General features: G+C 41.9%; 1 protein-coding gene across 1 annotated transcript; it reads right to left on the bottom strand.

The window, feature by feature from the left end:
- Positions 1-1,594, bottom strand: LOC127416279 (GS homeobox 2-like). Its single transcript, XM_051655536.1, has 2 exons — positions 1,178-1,594; positions 1-863 (listed from the first exon to the last, which is right to left on the bottom strand). Exons 1-2 carry the CDS (start codon positions 1,542-1,544, stop codon positions 523-525), a joined length of 708 nt encoding a protein of 235 aa, XP_051511496.1. The 5' UTR covers positions 1,545-1,594; the 3' UTR covers positions 1-522.
- Positions 1,595-25,999: the final 24,405 nt, after the last annotated feature.

The raw sequence follows: 25,999 nt of genomic DNA, 5'->3' as shown, positions 1-25,999 counted from the left end.
CATGTCATTTTTATTTTTTATTTTTTTAATAAATACAAATATACACATTTTCTTTAATATGCACATAAAATAAGGTGAAAAGAAAAACCTCAGTAGTCTAGGACAGACTAACAGTCATATATTTACAATATCACACAGGGACTATTTTCTCTTCTCCAACAATGAAAATGTCCAACATTTACCCTTAAAAAAACAGGGAGGACAGCTTAGTTTGTCAGTGGTCCTTTGGGACACTTTCAAAAGCTTTTAGACTTAAAACAAACTGAAAAACGTTATTTCACTTAATTACCATTTCACAATTTGTCATATAATGCGGCTAGATAAGAATATTTAAAACAACTGACTGAAACAGTAAAACAATTCTTTGAGAGGAAACAGGAATGAATTGACAGTAAACATCCATAATTTTTGGGTAATGGAAAGATGGCAAGACAGCGTCCCTTAAATTCAGTCGCTTTAACGGATCCGTTGAAATGTGCCATGTGTGGAATCAAAATTAAGTCTGTGATGTTCGTGTCGGCCCTAAATGGGCGAAGTCTCCTTCTCCTCTGTGACTGACACAGGTGACAGGGATTCTTCGTCTTCCGAGCGCGGATAGTGTGTGTGATAGCCCGAGCATTTGCATCCTGCATGCGCACTCCGTTGCGTGCCTTTGCCTTCTTTCTTGTGTTTAACGCGGCGGTTTTGGAACCATATTTTTACCTGTTTCTCTGATAAGTTTAAGTATGTGGCGATTTCGATTCTGCGCAAGCGCGAGAGGTACATGTTAGATGAGAATTCGCGCTCCAATTCAAGAAGCTGAGTGCTGGTGAAGGCGGTGCGCATCCGTTTGCCGTTCTGTATGTGGCTGTTATCAGAGGCACCTAAAGACAACGAGAGACAAAAAAGCCGAATTTAATATCACTTAAATGGGTATAAACTTTGCTTACTAATTTAATAAATGCTAGCCAATTAATACACCAGTTCACCTTTGTAGTGATTACAGAATATTTCAATTAAACTGCTGGTCAATATGTTTCATTTAAAGACAAAGTTAAACATATATGAGTAGCCTGTTAGGTAAATATATATTTTTATTTCAGTTTGTACATTATTGGTTTTCAATGCCAAATAGGCAAAGCTCACGCGCCTCATGATAATGAGGATCAGGTGTAAGTATGCGCGTACACTCACTCACCTAAAGAGAGGCAGTGATACCTCCGAGGGTCAGTGACGCTGTAGCTTGTGGGTGTGCAGACTGGCGCTAACGCGGGGCTCTGTTGGTGTGCTATCCTCTGACAGAAAGTCGCGTCACCGGCGGAGAAGCCGTGTCCCTTCAGTAGTGGGATTCCGCCCCGGGGAGAGTGGATGTGCGAGGTGACGCAGAGCGGGCAGACACAGAAAGTGCCGGTCTTCCGGGACGGGCAAACAGGTGTAGTAACGCTCATCACGCTGGGTGAGTGCATGCTGATGGGAATGAGAAAATCCTGACTCGTGTGTTCGCTCAGAACAGGGCGCGCAGGATCCTTGATAATTAAAGAGTCTACATAGAAAGACCTCGACATGATCGCTCCTGGATGCGTAGATACTGATGGTCTCAATAGAAACAGAGATCCCACATTCATTGGGTTGCGCAGTACACAGTGGTCTTAACACTGTTCTGAAGCCCTCGGGAGTTGGCTTATGTTTGATAGTTCAACAAAAGGGACCCCGGAGAGGGCCGGCCTTAACGTCACCCACGTGCGCTCATGGCCTAGGGGCTTTAGTACCTCTAGTGTCCCGAGACACGTGATGCCCATGCGAGCCTCCAATCAAATCTTTGCCCAGCTAGTCATGTTTGCACCCAGATCCACTCCTCAACATAGGCAAAGTGGCAGGGAAACAGCTCGAATTGCTGGAGAGCTACTGGCTACTGACTGTGATATAACATAAGTTGCGCCAAACACATGCCTGCTATTATACCCCTGGTCTGACATTCATATATGATATTCAGGTGATGTTGAAAAAAAGTGTATTTCTCAAATAAAATGAGTTTAGGCACGTACTTTATGGCGTAGTAAACGGTCATACTTGCAGTCACCATTATTATTGTCTATATCCTTGACTGATGCCCTTTTGTATTTATGTACAAAATCTTTAATAGAAAACCTAACCTTAAACTAAGGGGTAACTATGCATACTAAACAGATTTGTAGGCCTATCTGTCCAAAATAAATAAATAAATAAATAAATAAATAAATAAATAATCGGTTTTTTGAATACCTTTGCAAAGTTTACAATATCCGCAATGGAAATCAAAGTTTAGTGGAGAATATAATAATTAACGGGCTATGATTGTATGATACTGCTGCAGTAATCTAACTGTTTGCCAAGTAGCCTGTTGTTTGTGGGGGGAAAAACAAACCTTTTCAATTAGACAAGAAGTGAAAATGAAACTCTGTATAACCACGATTTAAAAAGAATAAACTCGTACCAGACCAAATGCATTTATAATCTTGGTTCACTTGGTTCTGTCTGTGTGTGGACAATATCTAACGACCGGGAATTAAAGATTTACAGTATGAATCTCTGTGGAGTCTGGGCGTTTGCAATTTGATAGCGACTACGATTCAATTAGAAAGTGTTTATTGTGGAGGTTTTGGAGTGGATAAACAGCCGGCTATTTCAGAAATGCGTTAATCCCTCAACTTGTGATAATAATTAGCGGGTTTGATCTCTCGGAGGGTCAGCAGCGGGGTGAGCTTCTACTTTCATCTGTGCGCGAATGGCTCTTACCTCCACACACACAGCGCGAGGAGGGCCAGTGGCCTGAGCGAGCAAGCTTTGACGAGGTTAAGTCTACCCAAAACGGTAGGTCTGGTATCGGACCCTGTTTTACCCTCTACCCTTTCTAGGCAGACTTATCCTCGTGAAAGCTTGTTTAAAGAGCACATTGAAAGTAATGCTGTCCGTCTGTAAGAAAAAACACCACTGCATGTGCACCTCACATTCAATTACAGCTTACAGGCCCGACACCTGAGCTTTTGAATAACATGCGAGACACAGTAAAAATGAGCCCTCATTCGGTGCGGCTTTTGTGGATGTTTTGGTACGACTGAAAGTCTACTAATGATGACTGAAGGCAAAAGTCAGGGGCCGTAATGACGATTTCATATCAGCATTTAGTGCTAATATCACCGAGAGGAGATACCACTGGGTGCTTAGCTTTCATAGTCATTTAATTGCTAAAATCAGCGGCATGTCTTCTTTTTAAACGAGGTAAAATATGACTTAAAATTGGGCCGAATTGGGGAGGCGAAAAAAACAAACACGTCTGTCATTCTGGCTGTAATTGTTGTAATGGGGGGAACAAGGCGAATGGGACACGAGAGAGAGAGAGAGAGAGAGAGAGAGAGAGAGAGAGAGAGAGAGAGAGAGAGAGAGAGAGAGAGAGAGAGAGAGAGCCCATGCAGAATGATTCGCGGCGCACGCCCACATCATACCGTCCAGTCTTCAATATATTTTTTTCTCCATAATTCTTCACGATAAAAATTTCATTGTCTATTAAGTAATCCCACAAATGAGTGTATTTATGAGTCTATAATGAGCTCTAATTGCCATGACTAGCCGGGCCACGTGGAAGGATTTAGGATTTAAGCCGTCGAGTACTGTGCACAGAGTGTTACCTAGCCATTACTTTAATAATTCAAGGGGAAAATTAGCCCATTTAAGGGGAAAAAAAAATCCTTTGATTCCTTTCCTTCTGCTCCGGGTGACAGGAATACATCTTTATCAGCTTCGGTTAAAACAGAGACTCCTAACAACTGTGTTGCAAAGTGTCCGTTTGTAGTGGAATAAAAGGCCATAACAATATTGCTATAATGCCTACATCGGTATATTTAACTCGTATTCTCTTACCGTTCCTTTTTTTTTTTTTTTTTAAATTTATTTATTTATTATTATTTTTTTTTTTACTTTTGTAGGCAATAGTTGGGCATAAAGGAAGTCCGGGGTTCTGACTTTTAAATTCAACAGGCCTTCAATTCAATTCAAGTGTTTATTACAGTGTAATTACAAGTGCTAAGTAAAAAAAAAACTGCAATGTGTAGGGGATAAGTCTTTTTTGTTTTGTTTATTTTTTTGGTCACAAAATGTAGGCTGTCAAGATAAAAAAAAAAATAGACTTATTTTTATTGAATATTGATGGAGCAACAAAATTTGTGAGAAGAAATAATTACAGAAGGTTTTTTTTTAATTAAAATCAATTTTGTCAAAAAAGGGGGTACTTGGGGTAAAGGCCCACACACTTCGAGTAAAAGGCTCCCAGGGGGATTATGGTGATAAAGTGTAGATTTGCGAGCAATACAGTAGTTATAGTGCAAAATGTGTCAACTAATGCAAACACTTTTGACACAGCAAGATGCTTTATTATGGAACACATTAAGATAATGCTTATTCAAAATTCAGAAAAGAGTGCACCATTTCCTGTTAATTTCAATCACATTTGGCATTTCATAACATCTCAAGTATTTTTCAAACAAATTAATCTCCATTGTGATTAAATCAGTCAATGTGAGCCCAATTTGAAAATTTTCCATAACAAATCTATTCCCCCCACTTAAGAAAAACAATGTGTTTAACAGGGGCCTTTAGTCCCTGCAACAGGGGGGCTGACCCCAAATACTATCCTTTCACTAATTGGACAGTTATTGAATTTTTTTTTATATAATCACCTTGAACAAAACCAAAAATAACAAATGACTATTTTGTTTAAAAATAAATGTGAGAGGGGGGCCTGGGTAGCTCAGCGAGTATTGACGCTTACTACCACCCCTGGAGTCATGAGTTCGAATCCAGGGCGTGCTGAGTGACTCCAGCCAGGTCTCCTAAGCAACCAAATTGGCCCAGTTGCTAGGGAGGGTAGAGTCACATGGGGTAACCTCCTCGTGGTCACGATTAGTGGTTCTCACTCTCAATGGGGTGTGTGGTAAGTTGTGCATGGATAGCGGCGAGTAGCATGAGCCTCCACATGCGGAGCCTACGCGATGTCATACACAACGAGCCACGTGATAAGATGTGCAGTTTGATGGTCTCAGAAGCGGAGGCAGCTGAGACTTGTCCTCTGCCACAAGGACTGAGGACAAGAGGACCTACTAAGTAGTGGGAATTGGGCATTCCAAATTGGGAGAAAAAGGGATAAAAATAAATATATAAAATAAATTTATTTCATGGATTTTCATTAGCTACTTAAATTTGCTACATTTAAAAAAATTATTAAATCTTAGATCAAATTGCTTCAAAATCAAACTTTAGACATTGCACGCAATGATCTCATGGATCAGAAAACTTTTGCAATACATAGTGACAAAAAGGTGTTTAGAAAAGTTGGGAGAAAATCAAATCAAATGTGTCTTTACCCAAGGGGGCCTTTAGCCCCGTTGTACCCTACTATAAAGAGAAACTGCTTGTTAATACACTTTGTTAGCATTTTTACAACACGTAGGTATATATTAATTCTATTTACACCTACAGTTTATATAAAATGTTTGTTTTATATGTGTAACATTGGGCAACTCTAATGTAAATTAACCTAGTAGAAGTGAACAGTAGCTAGTCACCTTCAGTGCAATATTGCACTATAAGAGGTCCATAACTGCCTTATTGGAATAAGTGTCATTAATTTGTGTCAACGCCTTCTCACAAAAGTTGCATTGTGGTGCAAGGGGCCAGCCTGTGGCCCATCCCTGATACAGTGGGTGATTCCCCCCATTCCCAGTAACTAAGCAACACACGGTGAATACTGAAAACTGAAAAGAAACACTCTGGTTTTCAATATAGTCTTCAATAGCAAGGGGAAAATGAACAATGATCCCACAGACAACATAATGCAGCGCAGTGACTTTTCATTGCCAATTATCTCCTTCATCTGAATAGCAGCTGCAGGGCCTGCTCTTCATTTCATCGTTTTGAGGGGCTGAAATTCAATTGCTCTTGTGTGTCAAAATTTAATTTATGTCTTAATGAGGGATTCGATTTTTATGAAAAGGAGACCAAGCCACACACATAGGAATTTCTAGAGCAAAATGCAACTGTTGCTCATTGTTCACTTGTGTAAGTGTTTGTCTAAATGAAGTAGTAAATACGAGAATGTATTTCTCAATGCACATAAAAAATGAGTGAGAGTGAAAGAGAAGTCGTGTAAACACATCACAATTAGGAGAGGCCAGAAAACGTGATAAATGCAGACAGATTCGGTGATGCTGAACTCAGTGATAACGTTTAATGTTTCTGCCTTTCGTTCTCCAGAACCTCCGCTAACCTCATTAAATAAATTCTCACTCTCATCACCTTATTAGAGTGCCCAACTCTTCCTAATAGCCAACAGTTCTTTCCAAATGACTTGACAGACATTCATGACTAAACAAGAACAGGCAAGAGGCAGGACAAATAGCCCTTACACCGATTGCGTTGCGCTTGACATGCTGAAATAAAATCTAGTAAACATGTAATGCTATTAATCAAAGGGCCATATAGAGCTGTAGAGTTATTTCAGATGTTGTGTTTTAAAAATGTATGTATTTGGGAGGTCTGGTGCTGTAAATTAAGCACAATAGACATTTACTGGTTTGACATAAAGTTGCCATTTTAAAATAATTAAATAACTATGTTTGTTAACTTCCATTGCATTAAATGAGACATTACTGAGCAACTAGGAATAATTTGTTAATATAACTCTGTTATTTTAATTCATGTTATTGTAGTCTACAAGCAGTTTTTGAAATAGTTTTTTTTTATCTCTATTGTCCCCATATGATAATTAGCTTATCATTAAATTAACATATCATTATATGCTTCCATTTGTCACTACGCAACTGAGATTTGTCATGAGGTATCTGAAATTAACAATAATAAAAAATAAAAATAAAATCCCAAAATGGCATGCACATATTATTACACAATACATCTTGTATTGAAAATGTTACACTATTGAGAGATTAGAGCTATACATAGCCTATTGTAAGCTAAGTAAAACAATTACATTAAAAATAAATAATAATAAAAAACAGCTGGGGGAAAAATGGTGACCCAAAAATTAATGTTGTTACATCTAAATGTTGTAAGATCTAAATTAACTGGTTGGATTCAAGACAAAAATATTAACTGACATGTCTGAACAAACCTGAATGTCTGCTGAATACATGATAACACCAGAAAAGTAACTTGAATGGTTAGATCAGATAAAAAATAGCTCAAGTTAATTTCAGGTTACCACTTTTCACAGTGTTTAAAAAGTTATCATAAATTATAAAATGCATCAGTTTAATTAAAGCAATAGCTAAATTGGTCATTAGCAAATGTTGAGGCAATCATAATTTTTTTGCCTTGGTTTATCACATGTGGTCATACGACATATTACGTTTTTCCTAAGTAGTGCGAGCCATGACTATCACTACTCAATTCACGTTAACCACAGTTAATCACAGTTAGCCCCAAAAAAAGAGATAATCTACAGAATAACACTAATGTTTCCACTAGGCTATGGGAAGTTTCACCCCAACTATTATGGGGAATTAATTCATTCAGTTGTAGTATATCCACTGTATACAATGCACATTATACCTTCCTTTGGTAAAAGGTTACAATAAAAAAAAAAAAACTAAAACAAAATGAAAATGAATTAAACAGAACAAAGTAAGCTGCACTTAAAATGTCACTGGAAAGTTGGTTTAATGGTGTCAGAATCCACATCAGAAAGGACAGTGCCTTACAATGTTCCAATTGTCATGAATTATTCTTTTAGAATTGTGAAAGTTTACAGAACACAGATTCAGCAGACTCTGATGTTCATTTGTGTTCCATTATTCTGATGAGGGTTTCCTCTTTTTTCTCTTGTGAGCAGATGCACAATTTATTGACTGGGTCTATCATGACATTATGTGAGTGTGATGTTTTTCTGTCAATTACAGTAATGTTTGTCATGGCTCATTACTGCACATCATTGTTACACACTTTTACACACACAAACACACACCACTCTCTTTAGATTACCCTCTTTCTAGAAAGTTCTGGTCGACTTTAATGACTGTGCTAACCATTCGCTCCCCTCCTGTAATATTGTTTCCCTCCATTGCTTTCTTTCAGGTTGAGAAGGGCACACATTGTGTTTATGTTGGCATTTTAGGATTATCTGCTATGTTCTCCTACTATGCTAGTTAAATCTAGTCTGAAAGCAGGAGTCTGGGAATTATTTTTAGAGAAGTTGTGAAGAGAGCATGCTTCTCAGGGTTCCCTATCTGTCACTCACTCGACGTTGTGTCAATGTAGTGACACTAGGTGTCACTCTTGGGAGCCCCAAACACCTCTGCTTTTTGAAAAAAGGCCAGTGGGAATTGGCGAGTGGAATTTGCATGCCACTCCCCCGTGTATAAAAGGAGCTGGTATGCAACCACTTTTTCAAATTTTCTCTTCGGAGCTGAGCGGTTGCATTCAGTGCACTGAATTCAGTTCCTTCCTACCGATCACCTCAAACTGCTGGATTTTATGGCGCATTTCAGCGGCTTCTCCCCCTCTGCACCCGTGGAGTGCAGAGAACGCCCCTGGGCGCTTCGGCAGAACAACAAAAAGAGTATATTTAAAAAAAGAGTATATTTTCAATTCTAAAAGAGCGGCACGCATGGAACATCTTTTTAAAGATACCTTTCTGTTTGTGTGTTATTCCTGGTTGCGGTCGTTATCTCTCCACTTCTGATGGCCACGATCGCTGTCTTATGTGTCTGGGCGCTGCCCACACGGAGACTTCGTTCGTGAATGGGTCTTGTCCTCATTGCGAGAACATGACCATGGCAATGTTGCAGTCGCGGCTTGCCTTTGTAAGAAAGCAAGCCACCCCAGCGGCTCCTCGCCTCGGTCCTTCTACCTACGGGTATGAGGCCGCGTCGGTTAGCACTGGGGGCGATTTGGGGACTCCAATGGGACCACCTCCACCGGGTAACCCCCCCATGGACCTCCCATTCCTCAGCACACTCGCTTGCCCCGGTCTGGCTCTCGGATGAGACCGCCGGCTCGTCTCAGGACGAGTTCGACCACTTATTTGGGGCCCGGGAAGATGATGAGCTATCGAGTGCAGCATTGGAGAGCAGGCTCGTCCACTCTGATGCGGAGGCTTTGGCTGGGCTTCCCCCTTCGGGTGTGGTCACCCAGTCTCAGGCCGACGTGGAGATGACGGACATGCTTTCCCAGGCAGCCGTGAGCGTCGGACTGGAGTGGAACCCTCCACTCTCCCCTGAACCCTCACGGCTCGATGATTGGTTCCTGGACCGCTCACGGCCGCGCCCCGCCCCGGTTCCTTTCTTCCTGGAAGTGCATGAGGAGCTGACAAAATCGTGGGGGGCACCTTTTACTACCCGGTCCCGATCTTTCAGCTCCCCCGCTCTCACTACCCTCAGGCGGCCAAGGGGTGTTTGATGATCCCCCAGGTGGATAAGGTGCACTTGTGCCCGCAGAGCGCCACCACCTGGCGCAGGCACCCGAAGCTCCCATCCAGGGCCTGTAGGTTTACGTCATCTCTGACGGCTAAGGCTCCGCTGGACAAGTCGCCTCCACCCTGCACGCCATGGCTCTCCTGCAGGTACACCATACCAAGGCACTAAAAGAGCTGCGCGAGGGTAGTTCTGACCCGAGATTGATGCAGGAACTGCGCTCGGCGACTGACCTCGCTCTCCGGGTGATGAAGGTCATGGCGCAGTCTCTCGGGCAGGCGATGTCCACCCTGGTGGTCTAGAAACGCCACCTTTGGCTCAACCTGGTCAACATGAGAGAGGTTGACAAGGCACGGTTCCTTGACACCCCCATCTCCCAGGTTGGCCTGTTCGGTGACACCGTCGAGGACTTTGCTCAGCAGTTCTCGGTGGTGAAGCAGCAGACGGAGGCCATTCAACACATCCTGCCCCGGCGTGGCTCAAGACCTGGCACCCCGTCTGCTCGTCACCAAGGGCATTCTCCTGCAGCAACAGCACCGGCTCTGCCGCAGCCTGCCCCTGTGGCCCGGCCCCGGCGTGGAGCCCACTGCAGGAAGCAGATGCCACCCGTCTCACGGCCGGCCGCCAAGAACCCTAGGAAGGCTTTGAAGTGCCCCTGAGACGGGTGACCCAGGGACGAGGAGACCCGCTTCTATGGAGCTGGTAGACAGACCACTTCATCCTCTGGTTGAGGGCCTGGAGGAGAATCATTTGTTTCATTTTTTGCCACATGCCCAAGAGGCTGCAGTACCCAAAACTTCAACAAAAGAGTGGTTTCCTTGTTCTCTGGGTCACATGTCAGGTGAGCACGGCCGTCATCACGACCGCCGTCCACTGTCCCATTTTGGCAGGTTTGGCGCTCCAGCAGTGGAACCCCCGCTCCTGTGGCACAAACATGCCCACATTGGGTTGGTTCCGATGGACTGCGGGGACGATGTTCCTCCTCCCCACTCCTTGACCAATCTTATGGTGGGCATCAGGAGCCAGGTAAGAGCTTCGATGTCTCTGGACTAAGCATGGCCACGGGGTTCGAGCCCCCTCGACGTGGCACCTCAGGCTCTGCCCCACCGCAAGGCCCCACCCGCTGGTACGTCCAACATGATTATCCTCTTGGTCCCCCTCGCCCGGAGTTTGGACGCATGGCTCACGCTTTCCAACCCGTCGTGATGGCTGACCCAGACCGTCTGACTCAGCTATGCAATTCAGTTCACCAGGCACCCGCCCAGGTTCAGCGGCAACTGCTTCACCTCAGTGAAGGGCGAGAATGCCGCTACCTTGCTTGCGGAGATCGCTACCCTTCTACGGAAGGGTGCGATAGAGGCTGTCCCTCTGGCCAAGATGTAGAAGGGGTTTTACAGCCCCTACTTCATCGTACCGAAGAAAGGCAGTGGGTTGCGGCCAATCTTGGACCTGCGAGTATTGTACCGGGCCTTGCACAGACTCCCGTTCAAGATGCTGATGCAAAAATGCATTTTAGCGAGCATCTGGCATCAAGATTGGTTTGCGGAAGTAGACCTGAAGGACGCGTACTTCCACGTCTCAGTCTTATCTTGACACAGACCCTTCCTGCGGTTTGCTTTTGAGGGCCGGGCGTACCAGTACAAGGTCCTCCCTTCTGCCTTCACGAAGGTCGCAGAGGCAGCCCTTGCCCCGCTAAGGGAAGTGTGCGTCCGCATCCTCAATTATCTCATTGACTGGCTAATCCTAGCTCACTCTCGCGATGTACTGTGTGCGCACAGGGACCTGGTGCTCATGCACCTCAGTCGACTGGGGCTTTGGGTCAACTGGGAAAAGAGCAAGCTCTCCCCGGTTCAGAGCATCTCTTTTCTCGGCTTGGAGTTGGACTCAGTCTCGATGATGGCATGCCTCACGAACGAGTGCACACAGTCGGTGCTGAACAGTGGTTCCACTGAAACATTTTCAGAGGCTCCTGAGGCATATGGCATCCTCAGCGGTGGCCACACCGCTCGGGTTGATGCATATGAGAGCGCTTCAGCACTGGCTTCAGACTCGAGTCCCGAGATGGGCATGGCACCACGGGACACATCGCGTGGTCATAATGCCGATCTATCGCCACCTCTTCAGCCCTTGGACCGACCTTGTATTTCTATGGGCAGGGGTTCCCCTTGAGCAGGTCTCCAGGCGCATTGTGGGCTGGGGTGCCGTGTGCAATGGGCACACAGCCGCTGGCTCCTGGACTGGCCCGCGGCTGCGTTGGCACATCAACTGCCTGGAGTTGTTGGCAGTACTGCTCGCTCTGCGGAGGTTCCGGCCATTGATCCAAGGCAAGCACATGTTGGTCCGGACGGACAACACGGCGACGGTAGCATACATCAACCGTCAAGGCGGTCTACGTTCCCATTGCATGTCACAACTCGCCCGCTGTCTCCAGTCACCAGCGCCTCAAGTCGCTATGAGCCACTCACATCCCGGGCGACCTCAACACCGCAGTGGACACGCTGTCATGACAGGTTACGCTCAGGGGAGAGTGGAGACTCCACCCCCAGGTGGTCCAGCTGATTTGGAGTCGATTCGATCAAGCACAGGTAGACCTGTTTGCTTCCTGGGAATCCTCCTACTGCCTGCTCTGGTATGCCCTGACCGAGGCACCCCTCAGTATAGACGCGCTGGCACACAGCTGGCCCCCGGGATTACGAAAATACGCATTTCCCCCAGTGAGCATACTTGCACAGACCCTGTGTAAGGTGAGGGAGGACGAGGAGCAGGTCGTCCTAGTAGCACCCTACTGGCCCACCCAGATGTAGTTCTCGGACCTCACACTCCTTGCGACAGCCCCCCCCCCCCGGTGAATTCCCCTGAGGAAGGACCTTCTTTCTCAGGGAGGGGGCACCATCTGGTACCCGCGACCAGACCTCTGGAATCTCAACGTCTGGCCCTTGGACGGGACGTGGAAGACCTAAGTGGCCTACCACCCGCAGTAGTAGACATGATCACTCAGGTTAGGGCTCCCTCTCCGAGGTGCCTGTATGCCTTGAAGTGGCATCTGTTCGCTAAGTGGTGTTCTTCCCGACGTGAAGACCACCAGAGATGCGCAGTCGGATCAGTGCTTTCCTTCCTGCAGGAGAGGCTGGAGGGGCAGCTGTCCCCCTCCACCTTGAAGGTGTATGTAGCCGCCATTTTGGCACATCACGATGCAGTGGATGGTAAGTATTTGGGGAAGCACGACTAAATCATCAGGTTCCTGAGAGGCACTAGGAGGTTGAATCCCTCCAGACCATGCCTCATCCCCTTGTGGGACCTCTCTGTAGTCCTTTGGGGTCTACGGGGAGCTCCCTTTGAGCCCCTGGAGTCAGTTGAGCTTAAGGCACTCTCTTTGAAGACTGCCCTCCTGACTGCGCTCACTTCCATCAAGAGGGTTGGGGACCTGCAGGTGTTCTCTGTTAGTGAATCATGCCTGGAGTTCGGTCCAGGTTACTCTCACGTGATCCTGAGACCCTGACCAGGCTATGTGCCCAAGGTTCCCACGACTCCTTCAGTTCAGGTGGTGAACCTTAAAGCACTGCCCCAGGAGGAGGCAGACCCAGCCTTGATGTGACCGGTGCGTGCTTTACGCATCTATTTGGATCACACGCAGAGCTTTAGAAGCTCCGAGCAGCTCTTTGTCTGCTTTGGTGGACAGCAGAAAGGAAGCGCTGTCTCCAAACAGAGAATCGGAGTGTAGCGGCCCTGACCAGTGGCGCCTCTTTGGCAGACATCTGCAGAGCAGTGGGCTGAGCAACTCCCAACACCTTTGCGAGGTTCTATAATCTCCGGGTTGAGTCGGTTTTGTCCCGTGTGTTGTCAGGTACAAGCAGGTAATTTCCGGGACAGCTGGCCGGGTGTACCTCTTGCGCATAGCGCCTTTCCCCTCCCATGAGGTGAAGACGTGCGCTTTTGACTCCCAGTCATGTTCACCAGCTGTGATCCCTGGATGACTTTTTTGCGGAGAAACTCGCTGCCGGCCCAGTACATGTGCTAATTAGGCCTTGTACTGAGGTAGGTGCTCCACATGTGCTGGTTCCTTGTAGGTGACCCCATGTGATATCTTCCCCTAAATCGTTTCCCTGTCGGTAAACTGCATCTTCCTTGGGCAGAGGCCCATCTGCTCCCAGTCACCATGTTTGTAGAAACTCCTCCCCCCTCGGGTAGGACCTACCATGGGACTTGACACATGACATACTTCCGACAAGACTCGGTAAGACCATGTGAGGTATTTCCACTCAAAATACCCCCCACCCCCCCTTTTGTTTCTCTGGGTGGCGTGTGGTCTCCGCAGTGTCTTCCCCTTGGGAGTGACACCCCCCCGACGTAGACATTTATGGCCCCCAGTCGGTTAACAAATTCCACTCTTTTTGGTGAGAAAAAAGAGGAAAAGTGGCCATGGCTGGGCTAGCCTGTCTCTATTTTTTGGGCAGTCGACTTGTTCCACAACATCGTCGAGTGAGTGACAGATAGGGAATGTCCTGGTTACTTTCATAACCTCCGTTCCCTGATGGAGGGAACGAGACGTTGTGTCCCCCTTGCCACAACACTGAACTACCCACTGAAATGGCCAGGACCTTGTCTCGGTTCCTCAGCACAAAACCTGAATGAGTGGTTTCATACCAGCTCCTTTTATACCCGTATGTCCGGGGGAGTGGCATGCAAATTCCACTCGCCAATTCCCTTTGGCCTTTTTTTCAAAAAGCAGAGGTGTTTGGGGCTCCCAAGAGTGACCCCTAGTGTCACTACATTGACACAACGTTTCGTTCCCTCAATCAGGGAATGGAGGTTACGAAAGTAACCAGGACTTTCTACTCTAAATTGGGATCAGGCCATCCAAAGCCCATTTGGTCGATGTTAGGGGCATCGTTTAAAGAAATGTGCTAGGTTCAAAACAAGTTAAGCTCAATATACAGCATTTGCAGCATAATGTTGATTATCTCAAAAATTTATTTTGACTTTTCTTTTAAAAAAATTAAAAATCGAGGTTACCGAGAGACACTTACAATGAATGGGGGCAATTTTTGGAGGGTTTAAAGGCAGAAATGTGTAGGTTATAATTTTATTAAAGCACTTACAGTACATTAATTATTTTGTTAAAACCACTATATTTATTTGAGCTGCAAAGTTGTGTAAATCAAAGTTTATTTTAAGCAGGGACAAGTCAAAAATAAATTTTTGGGATTATCAACATACAAATTCCAGCCTGATCTCATGACATTTACGTGATAACGGCATTTTTGCAACCTAAAATTACATGCTGTATTACATGTTTGGCTGCAGTTTCCCATTGAAATGTCCAGTTGGGGGGCGCCAAAAGCGAGTAAAATTATGTTGTAATCAGACAAGGTTATAAGATGAATATTATGCTGAGGTTTTAATGAGTAAAATGTACCTCCTTATCCTAAAACCTTTACCTAAATGTTACCAACAGTGTTTTAAAATCAAATGAGAGGTAGACAAAAAACAGACATCCTTACCATTAACCAATGGCTAAACCTATTCGATAGAGTGAAAAAAAAAATGCAAATTGAAAAGCAGATTTTCTGAAGCAACTACGACATCTAATGTCGCTTCTATGACAGTCTCATGTGTCAGCTTGTCTCATGTGTCAGCTTGCGTGCTTGACTGGTCTCGTATCATGGATTTCCAAATCCAAAGTCCAACACTCTATCCGGTGAGCTACTACGGAAGTTAATCACATTGGAATAAATGTGTAAATATAGGTAGGTCGGTAATACACTTTAATATAAAATATAATAAAATAAAATCGGTAAAAGAAAATTTATAATTTTTTAAATGATGCGTTAAAGTAAAAGTCGTTAACCATATGGGCAATTGGTGGCACCATGCAACGGCATATGCAAAACAGCATGTAGATGGCGCTGTCATGTGGTACATGTTCCTTTTCTCAGCGCTGAATAGGATGGACCGATCACAGTCGTTTATTCTTATTGGATGTGGTTTTTTTTAAATGGTTTTATAGATACTGCTGAAGTGGATTTTCATTCACAAGCATGAATCCTATAAATTCCTTGCTGAAATTATCAGTTTTTATGAATGTAGCCAGTGAGTTGAAAAGAATCACCACAGGATACAAAAAATATTTTTGTGGGTTTTATTCAGACGGCTGTTTATAAAAAAACAAAAAAAAACAACTGTGGTCGTTAAGGCCATATTATATAAAAAATAAATAAAGAAACTACAAAAATGAAATATGGTTCAGCGAAATACGGTTATGAAATACAGTATGGTAGATAAATATGGTAGAGGCTAATGTCAAAAGAAAACACAAACAAGGCAGTAGCTTTCCCCTATGCTTCAACACATACTTAATACATGTGTAAACATGCTTAAACACTCACAGTATTTTATGCATTTAACACATTCTTAAATCACTCAAAGCATTGTATGCATTTTTAACCAGGCTCTAAGTGTCACGGTCCTGTCACTCTGTCAGTCTGGTTTTTTTTGTGACAGGACCGTGGCATCATCGTCCCATGTCTGTCTTTTTGTGAGCACACGGTTTCAGTTGATTTCCCTGCTGTGCTCTCTTCGGTCTGTCTTGTTTCATGTCCGGAGCATGGTGTCTGGATTCTGACTCCCACGTCTGGTTCGGTTTCGGTCTGTGTCGGGATCTGGACACTCATGCTCCATGTTCTGTCTGTCTTTGTTTGAGCACAGGGCTTTGGGTTTGTATTTCCCTTCAGTGCGCTCTTCGGTCAGTCTTTTGTCTTATGTCCAGAGCATAGTGTCTGGATCCTGACCCTTATGTCTGGTTTTGGTTTCGTGTCAGGATCCGGACACTCATGTTCCATGTCTTGTCTTGTACTAGCATGAAAGCATTGCGCTTGTCACCTTGGGGATGCACTCGCGTCAATAATCTTTTCTGTCTCTTGTGACTGCGGATGTGCATTGCGCTGAGGTGCTGAGGTTCGGTCACTTCGGTCTGAGGTGTCAGGTGTGTGTGTAGCCGAACTCTCGCACAGGTGTCCTGTCGCCTGTTTTGTGCATCGTGTGGCTTTCGCCTTGTGATGTACTTTCAGGCTTTGTTTAGTGTGGGAATGTGTGGTGTCACTTTGTTTGGCTTTGCTACGCATTCTCTCGTCAGTTCTGTCGGTTGGCATTAGTGTATATTGCCTTATTGTCTTGGCGATGTGTGCTCATGCCATTCTGGTGTTTTGTTGTCTGGTGAAAGCACGTGGCTTTGTTTTGTTTCTGTATCGCTGTTTCTCTCTGTCTGGCGTCATACCCCGCCTCCTTGTTTGCCCATTATTAGTTTATCTGTTTCACCTGCCCTGTTTGTTAACCTGTTGATTTGTCTCCCTATTTTAGTCTCCTTGTGTGTGCTGCCCAGTGCCAGTTCGTCTTGTATGTTCCAGTCAGTCTTGTCTGTTGGTCGGTTCCAGTTTGTTCATGTTTCTGTACATTCCCTGGCTCCTGTTTTGGTCCGGTTGGTCCTGTTCCTCGTTTCCTCTGCCCCATCCTGGATTACCTTTTTACCCTACAGAGTAGGTTATTTTTGTTTTCTCCCTTGTAGGAGTTTGTGTTGGATTTTGCCTATATTTTGTGTATAAATAAATTCCCTGTTTTCAACTCTGCGCTTGGGTCCTGAGCCTCTTTTATTCTCTGCATTGTGACACTAAGGACATGTATAAAGTTTAAAACAATAAAATTCTCATTACACATGCACACTTAATTGGAAAATACTCTGGGCTATAAATCATTAAATAAGACATGATCAATTCTAAATTTACAATTCTAAATTTATTCTTGCATGTGCACAGAACATGGCCAAACTCCACACATGCAATCCACACGCATCCCCCAAAATGGTCCACAGCAAACAATCAGCCCCAATATACGACCCCTGTGAAGACACATTTAATGCAACTCAACAACATCTTGTGCAGAATTCTACATATACCCAAAGAACTATCAACCAATGAACAAATCCAGGAGCTCTCCCGCACAACACCTGCCCCCACGTTTCCAACATGAGAGAGCACCAGAAAGCGGGTGTTGCAAAACTCATAAAGGGGCCACGTCCAACCCACGACCAGAGTTTAATTACATGAAATTTCTCCACTTGGCTACATAAAAAATAACTATCCAGGGTAAAAATGTCTTAAATGAGATATAAAACGTTCTTAGATTTAAATGCAGATGAATGGAGGATTTGGTTTTATGAGCCATTGAGCACCCCCTGTAGCATTTATGTGGCACTACATAACTTCATGCCCAGGGGCAATCCTACCTGGGTAAATGTATTTTGATATCATAACATTGCCATGAGTGAGAGAAAGAGCAAAAAATAAGAGTTTATAAAGTCATAATCAGCCGATGTACCCATGATTTGTGTGAAAGTGAATAAAACGCAGTTTTACAACAGTTGTTGTAGCGCCTCTAGTGTTTATTGCCAACACACTCTCATGGTGAAATCGTCAGGATTCGTACGACTTTTCTAAATTTGGCTAATTCGTATGATATCGTGAGACTGCACTCCTTTGAATTCCTATGACTTTCACTACAGCCAATGATGTCACTGGACATCGTTTCCATCTAATACGCGACAATTACTTGCTTCTGTCACACACAACAGCTTCCTATCTTGTTTACACACTCTACTGATTGGTTAAGTTTAGATAAGGGGTTTGGGTAAGGGCATAATATTAATAAGTATGTCCTTAACGCCTCGTGCGCAAAACTTGCGCTTACTTCCGCATTAGACATCTGGGAATTTGCACGTGATGAAGTCGTACGAGTTTACGCGAACAACTTCGTGCGAGACCATATGAAATAGCCAACTCGTAAATTATGTATGACTTTTCATGAGATTGGGTTGTTTATGTCACCTAGAAATTGCGGTGAAACGTAGAATGTGCCATGTAAAACTCAGTTTACAAAAATTTTGTTATATTAACATTCACTTTACGAGACTAGGCTGACAAATTCTGTCGACTGAGTTTTACTTGTTTTGAACCTGGAATATTCCTTTCATTTTATCAATATTTCCTCAATAACTGTCATTACTTTTTTCTTGTTTGTATTATTTTTGGGGGGGCTGTTATAATGTTCTGCTCTCTCTGTATTATTGGCACCACTGAAACCCCCTAAAATCCCCTGTACTTAAGCTTCGGAAAGTATATTTCTCTCCTAATCACAGACATTCTTTGGACATGCATGAAAAACTTATACTTCATAGTAAATTCTCATGTTTCAGGACATCATGAGATATTAGTTTGTTAGTTAGATTCAGTCGCTTCAATCTTGGACAATGGCATCAAGTTTAACATGTAGGGGAACATCTATGATACCAAGAGTCAGTGAAAGTAAGAAGAACATTTTACAAGACATATATATGAAAAATATGTAAGTTAGTAGCATATCATAGCCAGAATTTATTTTCTTTGATTACAGACATGATGTAAATTCGAACTTGACAACTTGGAATGTAAAACATTATTGTTGATTCACCATTTCATTTCTAACAAACATTTAATAACCGTTTTTTTTTTTTGTTTGTTTGTTTTGCAAAATCAAACAAATGAAATGTTTTTGTTGTTTGAAAAAAAAAAAAAAAAAAAAAAATTCCACAATATTTATCCACAAGTTCAGACAACCAAAACAGCATCATTGCTGCAGTGTAGCACTTTACAAGCAGAGTTCTGTTTATACCTAATCTAGTTCCCAAAGTTAGCTACGCCTAACGTGCGTCAGTGGGTTGTACTACTTATTGAGTCATTTGAGGTTTTCCACGTTTACATAAACACTAGCCTACACTAGTAACTTGTGTGCTCTGTAGGCTTCCCTTTGAAACTAGAATAAGTAGTTCTGGAATGAATTGAGCGGTGTAGGATAATAAATTAAATCCAGGGTAAGTTGTTAAGTTCTAGTGCTTTTAACATGATCTGCTCAATACAGAAATAATTAGTCTAGTACTGCATACAGACACATTAATGCCACCCAGATTAGAGGTGGTATACTCAAAGACATAAGTTTGTTCAATTGATACATTCTTGTTACCGATTTCCCAAAACGATTTTCCAAACAAGTTACGCAGGGTCCACAAAGAGTAGATTCAATAACCGATGCATAATTGTATATTCGCATAAAACGTAACCTGATAGTTTGAAATAAAAAAATAGTTTGGGTTGGATTACAAGTAAGTGTTTAAACTGTTCTGGTGGATTTTTTCCCTCTCCTAAAATAGGTTTAACATCAAAGATTCAATGTACACGATTTGTCATGGCCATAATGAGATGCAAGAAGATTCCAATGACACATGGTTTACTTTTTTACCAAGTTAGTTTCTGATGTCCTTGTCCCTAAGATAGGCTAAAACCAACAATAATCTTTTGATAAATGTATTAACTACTGTTCAGCTTGCATGCACATATTGCCATTACACATTTAAACATTTTGAAAATATTTGCATTGCCCACTTGATCCAAGAGACCCTCTCCACTCCCACACTCACCCACTCTACACCCCAAACATGCTCTGCTATACTGTAAGTATCCATTCATTATACACCAACATCTGTAAAACATCTCTCGCTAAACAATCTGAACACTATTTTCTCCACCACTAGAAAAGCAGTGATGTTGTGATAGTTGAGGCTAGCCAATTAATTGGTTCGGGGAAAAGCACTCTGAAGTCTGGGGTGCACTTCACATAGCTGGATGAAAAAAGGACTAATTGAATTATCACAAATCATTAAAGACTTAAATACGATCTTGAGGATAAAGAAGCCTTTTAATGCTTTATGGAAAGCTTCTGGCAGTGTTTCAGCAACCTCAGGATAAGGTGTTTTCCCTGTGTCTTGTTAATTGTAGCAGTTCTGTGCTTACTTGTGTCATAAATATCTAAGAGGACCTTAATGTTGTGTTTGTACAGAGAGGAGTGGGTAGATTTGAAAGGGCTGTGGTGTGCCCATCTCTCTCTCGTTCTGTCCTGTTTAACTAGAGCTGAAGAGATGTTCAAGTGTGGCTATGCCTTTGTGTTGCCATAGTCCATTTGTGTGTGCGCGTGTGAGTGTTTTGGCGGTAGGGGTCTGAAATTTGTATGCAAGCAACTGTGTTGGAGTCCCACTCTTTCTCACTATAATTTGTATCCCCTCACCCACTGATGTGTACAGAATAGGGGCGCAAACCCTGGTGCCTTTAAGAGCGTGGAGATTTAAGCAGAGGTGTCTTAACTACAGCACAACCCCCTCCCCCCCCCCACACACAAACTATTGATGGCAGATTTCTCTTCACACTCTGTTCATGTCCTTTCGACCCTGCTAAGGTCTGTGCATGTCACTGCTCTCACCTGCCTATTGCAGTGAGGCTGGTTCAAGTCAAGCGGACTAATGTGGATACACGTGCAAAGGCTTCTCAGCACCTGCCTGGGTCTCTTATTTCTCAGTCTCTTTCTAAATCTCGCTTTCTTCCTCACTACCTGATTTCTCTGCAGTTTTATTTGTCCCTTGAAATATTCACAGTTTCAGCCTTTGTGAGAGTGGAGTTTGTGTATTGAGTTATGAGTGACTTATACACATACATATTTGCATTGCACTGTCTAATCATAAATTACTTTGGTACCATGAGTATATTATAAGTAGAATTTTTTGGAAAATGGTTAAACATTAAAAAAAAAAAGCATAATACCTATGTACTGTATTTCTTACTTGTTTATTTTATTTTAAATTTACATCAGATACAACTTATTCCTAATTATGCATCATTAATATTGACTCTTTTTTTGTAAACTGGCTGTGTTATTATTATCTAAATATTATACTGCATATTATACCGGTACACTTTGCAAATAAAACTATTATGTCTGCTTTTACTCACTGAATGAAATGATACACTTCTTTCAGTATCTCTTATTTACAATCACCAGGATAATTAAAAAAAAAAGTTTCAACATTTAATTGTGCTTTAGTATTTAAAAGTAGAAGAAAATTTTTTCTTAGCTTCAGAAACAGTCTGTCGAAACCAAAAAGTAGATGAGATTTTTCCAATTAAATTTGATACACAAACTTTGTAAAGCAACCTGTTTGATCACAATTTTCTCAGTGTCCTAACTTTGTAAGGCTCCAAATCTATGACATACCAAATTTAGTTCAACTGAAACCTATTTCCTGAAACCCATTCTGAAAACTTTATATTCAGCAGCATTTGCTCATAGATTGAATGCTAACTTTAGATTGAAGTCAAGTCTGACTGATAATGGTTATAATAAAAATGCATTAATTAAAGCAATTGCCTTTAGGTCAAAGACTATACGTATGTTGTGCTGAATGATCTCTTCACAAGGACGAATGACCATAGTTGTGTCCAATTACATTGTACACTGAAAAGGATTTTGTAAATTGAGGTAAATTGATCTAATTGTCTTGTTAATGTATTAAGATGGACAAAATACATACTGTAAATAAATAAATGATAAATAAATAAATTAATTAAAATTAAAATTCATGATGACTTGTGAAATATGGAGGTTAAATGAATTTTTAGGGAATCAAAACTATGATTTTTTTCCCCTTGTAAATGTAATCAAGTAAAGGTGCAAGTATTAATTTCCAATAGTACTCGAGTAAGTTCAAATTCTCAGAAAATAAATAGAATATAAAGTATAACAATGAAGTACAATTACTCAAGTACTTTATACCTCTGATAATTAAATGTGGTGTTCACAAACAAACAAACAAACAAACAAAAAAAGAAGCCAAAAAAGATAGAAATTCATAAAAAAGGAGAACCTCAGGACCACCTTGACCTTTGACCTCTGGCTTTTGACTTATGGCCCTAAGTGTTGTGTTAACTCTTCTGATGACAGCAGCAGCTGAAAAGCAGAGGGAGCTTTAACAGATTTATCATGAGAAAGAGCACTAGGGATAGAGAGAATCACAGAGTGAGGAGATATTTTTCACCCAATGACAGGTGGATGGAAGGATGGGAGTGAACTATTGATAAATGATGTCACTGACAGGGAGACAGAAAGACAGTGACAATAGAAGATGGAAGTGGGGACATAAAATCTGAAAGACAGACAGACATCGGCAACAAATGCTAGGAATGGACACAGGAGGAAAAACAACGATGGGGACAGGCAGGCAGAGGTCCGTCCTTTCAGAGTCAGTGAGCCTGGTTAAAGCCAATGAGTCTCTATCTGGCCGAATACACAGGCATTCAAAGAGGTCAACCCCATTCAGCTTCCAAAATGCTGTCATGATAATCCATAGCTAAGATCTTAGCCAGCCTTTTAAACAACCCTGGAATTGTATGCGCACTCTCCTCCCTTTTCTTTCCACCCGCTTTCTCCCCCTCCCTCCCCACATCCATTCTCAAATCTCTCTACCCCAGTATTCACAAAGTCATTAATGAGACATTCAAGGCTTTTTGAATTGGCCAGAGACATTGTGTGTCAAAGAGCGAGAGACAGAGCGAGAGAGTGTGTCAAAGGAAGGGAAAGGGGAGTAGAGAGGGAGAGCAAATAGTGGAGAGGGCCCAAATGTACTCGCAGCTGAAAGCAGTTAGATCATGTTCTTTTCAATGTCCGATTAGAATCAAATCGATCCCCCAGCACCACCACCCCCACCACCCCCAACCACACACACACACATAACTTTCTGGACTACTTCGAACAGGGCTCTTCCAAAAACCAGACAGAGCAGACAGCCATCCACCTGAATGTAATCAACTATCCCCTGCCCATAAGCCACAACTGAAATGTGTTTGTAAATGGGTCTTGCATTTAAAGGACAGAAAGACAGCAAAACAGAAGAGTTGTGAAATGTTAGGAATTTCTACCATTCAAATGGTCCAAAATACCACATTAAAAATCAAAAGAATGTGATTGTTGCAGTTTTGTTGCAAGTCTTATATTTGGAATGACTTGTTTTCTCTCTCTCTCTCTCTCTCTCTCTCTCTCTCTCTCTCTCTCTCTCTCTGTCTCTGGTGCATGCTGGGAGTTTAGGGAATGTGAGCGTCTCACGGGTGAGAAGAGCGTTTCTGGGGGTAGTTTTCTTTACTATTCTCATTTATTTATATATATATATATATATATATATATATATATATATATATATATATATATATATATATATAAATGTTTTTTCCCCTTTTTCTTTCTAAATATTTATGTATAGTTCTAGTATTTAATTTGATTATTTTGGAAATATTTGAAGAGTAATAGTCGCCAGGAGGAAGTTTTTCGGCCTCGTGGCAGAGGTCTGAGATGGAGTTTTCCTCTCTGTCGCTCCGCCATGGAGTCAGGTGCATACCTGATGCTGGTGCGGCAGTTGAGGACGTGCTCGTGGCGATTGGAGAACAAATAGGATTTGAAAACATTTTATCCGCATCCAGAATGAACAAGGCCATGGTGGTTTTCCTAAAGGATCAAAGTTTTGTGAGCAAACTCATCGTAAGCAGCGTTTGGGTAAGTGGAGCATTTGTTACTGTTTCACCACTGGTATCGCAGTCGACTAGGATAACGATATCTAATATTCCACTGTTTATACCTAATGCGTGCATTGAAAATGAATTACAGAAGTTCGTAAAAATGGCAAGTGGAATTAAATTGATTCCACTTGGGTGTAAAAATGAAGCGCTAAAACGTGTCTTTTAGACGGCAGGTGTTTATGTTTTTAGAATTGCCGACACTAGATATCTCATTCCGAGTTAAACGAAGACAAATCGTACATGATCTATGCGAGCACCAATAATTTGAAATGCTTTAAGTGTGGTAATATCGGCATAAAAAGATGGTATGCCCGCACAAAATACAAACAAAAGACAATACAAGCAAAACAAATTAAGGTGAACAGGCGGATGCTGGCGAAGCGGGGGATGCAGATAATAGTAAAGAAACAGAGGCAGACAATGAAACTGAAAAAGACGAGAGTGTAAATAATAAACAGAGCACTCATGAACAAAGTGACTCTACTGAAGATATAGGACAGAAGGTATCGAGAGAAAAGAAATCAGGGGAAAAAAAGGAGAAAAAAAGAATTGTGATGAGGAAGATAAAAGGAAGAATTGTGAAGTGGCAGGGATGAGTGATGTGAAAAAATATCATCTTGAGAGTTCTGCTGGTACTGATGTAGGTACTGTTGAGAATCCAACTGAAAACATACCTCTGTCTCAGCTCTCTGAAAGCACTGATGTGACAGAAGAGATGGCTGATGATGTTTTTCTTTCTGAAATGTCAGATTCCCTCCAATTATGATGAGGATCAGTTATATACTGTGAAGGAGATTAATGATTTCCTTGATGCAACCTTCGGAAGAAAAGTAGAAGTTAAGGATTTTTTTTCTGACGTGAAAAGGTTTTTGGTTTCAGCGGTCAAGATATAAAAGACTGTTAGTTATGAAGAGTTAAGTAGAAGGAAAAGATTCCGATTGAATTTTTTTTTTTTTTTTTAACAAAAATGAGAAGAGAAAAAGCTTTTGAGAAATCTTTATAATTTATATATGAAGAAATCACAAGGGGTGAGCTATCTGTTTCTTTTTGTCTTGTCCTCTTTATTTTTCCTTTTTCTCTTCTTTCATGGAGAGCCTTAGAATAGGATCCATTAACATCTATGGGGGAAGAGATGGTAGGAAAAGAGCAAGTTTGAATGAATACATACAAAATAAGAATTTTGATGTAACATTTTTACAAGAGATGCATAGTGATGTGAAAAATTAAGTGGAATGGAGAATGGGGTTTAGAAGTGATTTATTTATGAGTCATGGTTCGAATGTTAGTGGAGGAGTTGCTATTTTATTTTCAAAGAAGATTAATATAACCACTGTGTCTGTCAATTTAATAGAAAGAGGACAAATTTTGGCTGTTCAAGCAAGTATAAATGGGTTTGTTTTGTTTTTATTAATGTTTATGCAAAAAATATTGGAGCTGAGAGGATAAATTTAAAAAAAAAAGCTACATGAGTTTAAAAAAAAAAAAACTGTGATGAAAATGTTTGTTTGGTTTTAGGGGGTGATTGGAACTGTATGCTAAATTTTACTTTAGATCAAAATGGAGAAGAACCTCACCCCTCTTCTGCCAATGTTTTACATAATGTTATAAGTAATTCTAATTGGTTGATGTATGGAGACTACAACACAGTATACTTGGGTAAAGGTTTCTCATGATCGTATTAGTACTGCCAGATTAGACCGTTTCTATATTAATAAGAATAATAGTAATAGAATTTTAAAATCTACAATTTGTCTAAATGGGTTCTCTGATCATCATTTATGTATAATTGAAATAAATGTAAAGAAGTCACAAAGTCATAGCTATTATTGGCATTTTAACGTGAAACTGTTACAAGATGTTCTTTATTGTGAAAAATGTTATGTTGAGTGGAAAAAACAAAAAAAATATTATGATGACATTGTTCAGTGGTGGGATGTTTGAAAGACACATATTATAATTTTATTTTCAAAATTATACATATAATACAAATGGTAGAATAAAAACAATCTGTTTTTGAACTTGAAAAAGAGATTAAACAGATTGAAAGTGAGTTAATTGATGGAGATACTGTGATAGTTGGGAAGC

This window comes from Myxocyprinus asiaticus, chromosome 25, assembly GCF_019703515.2.
Source record: "Myxocyprinus asiaticus isolate MX2 ecotype Aquarium Trade chromosome 25, UBuf_Myxa_2, whole genome shotgun sequence".
NCBI lineage: Eukaryota > Metazoa > Chordata > Actinopteri > Cypriniformes > Catostomidae > Myxocyprinus > Myxocyprinus asiaticus.
Note: the sequence above shows the minus strand (reverse complement) of the source record. Positions and strands in the feature narration are given on the sequence as shown.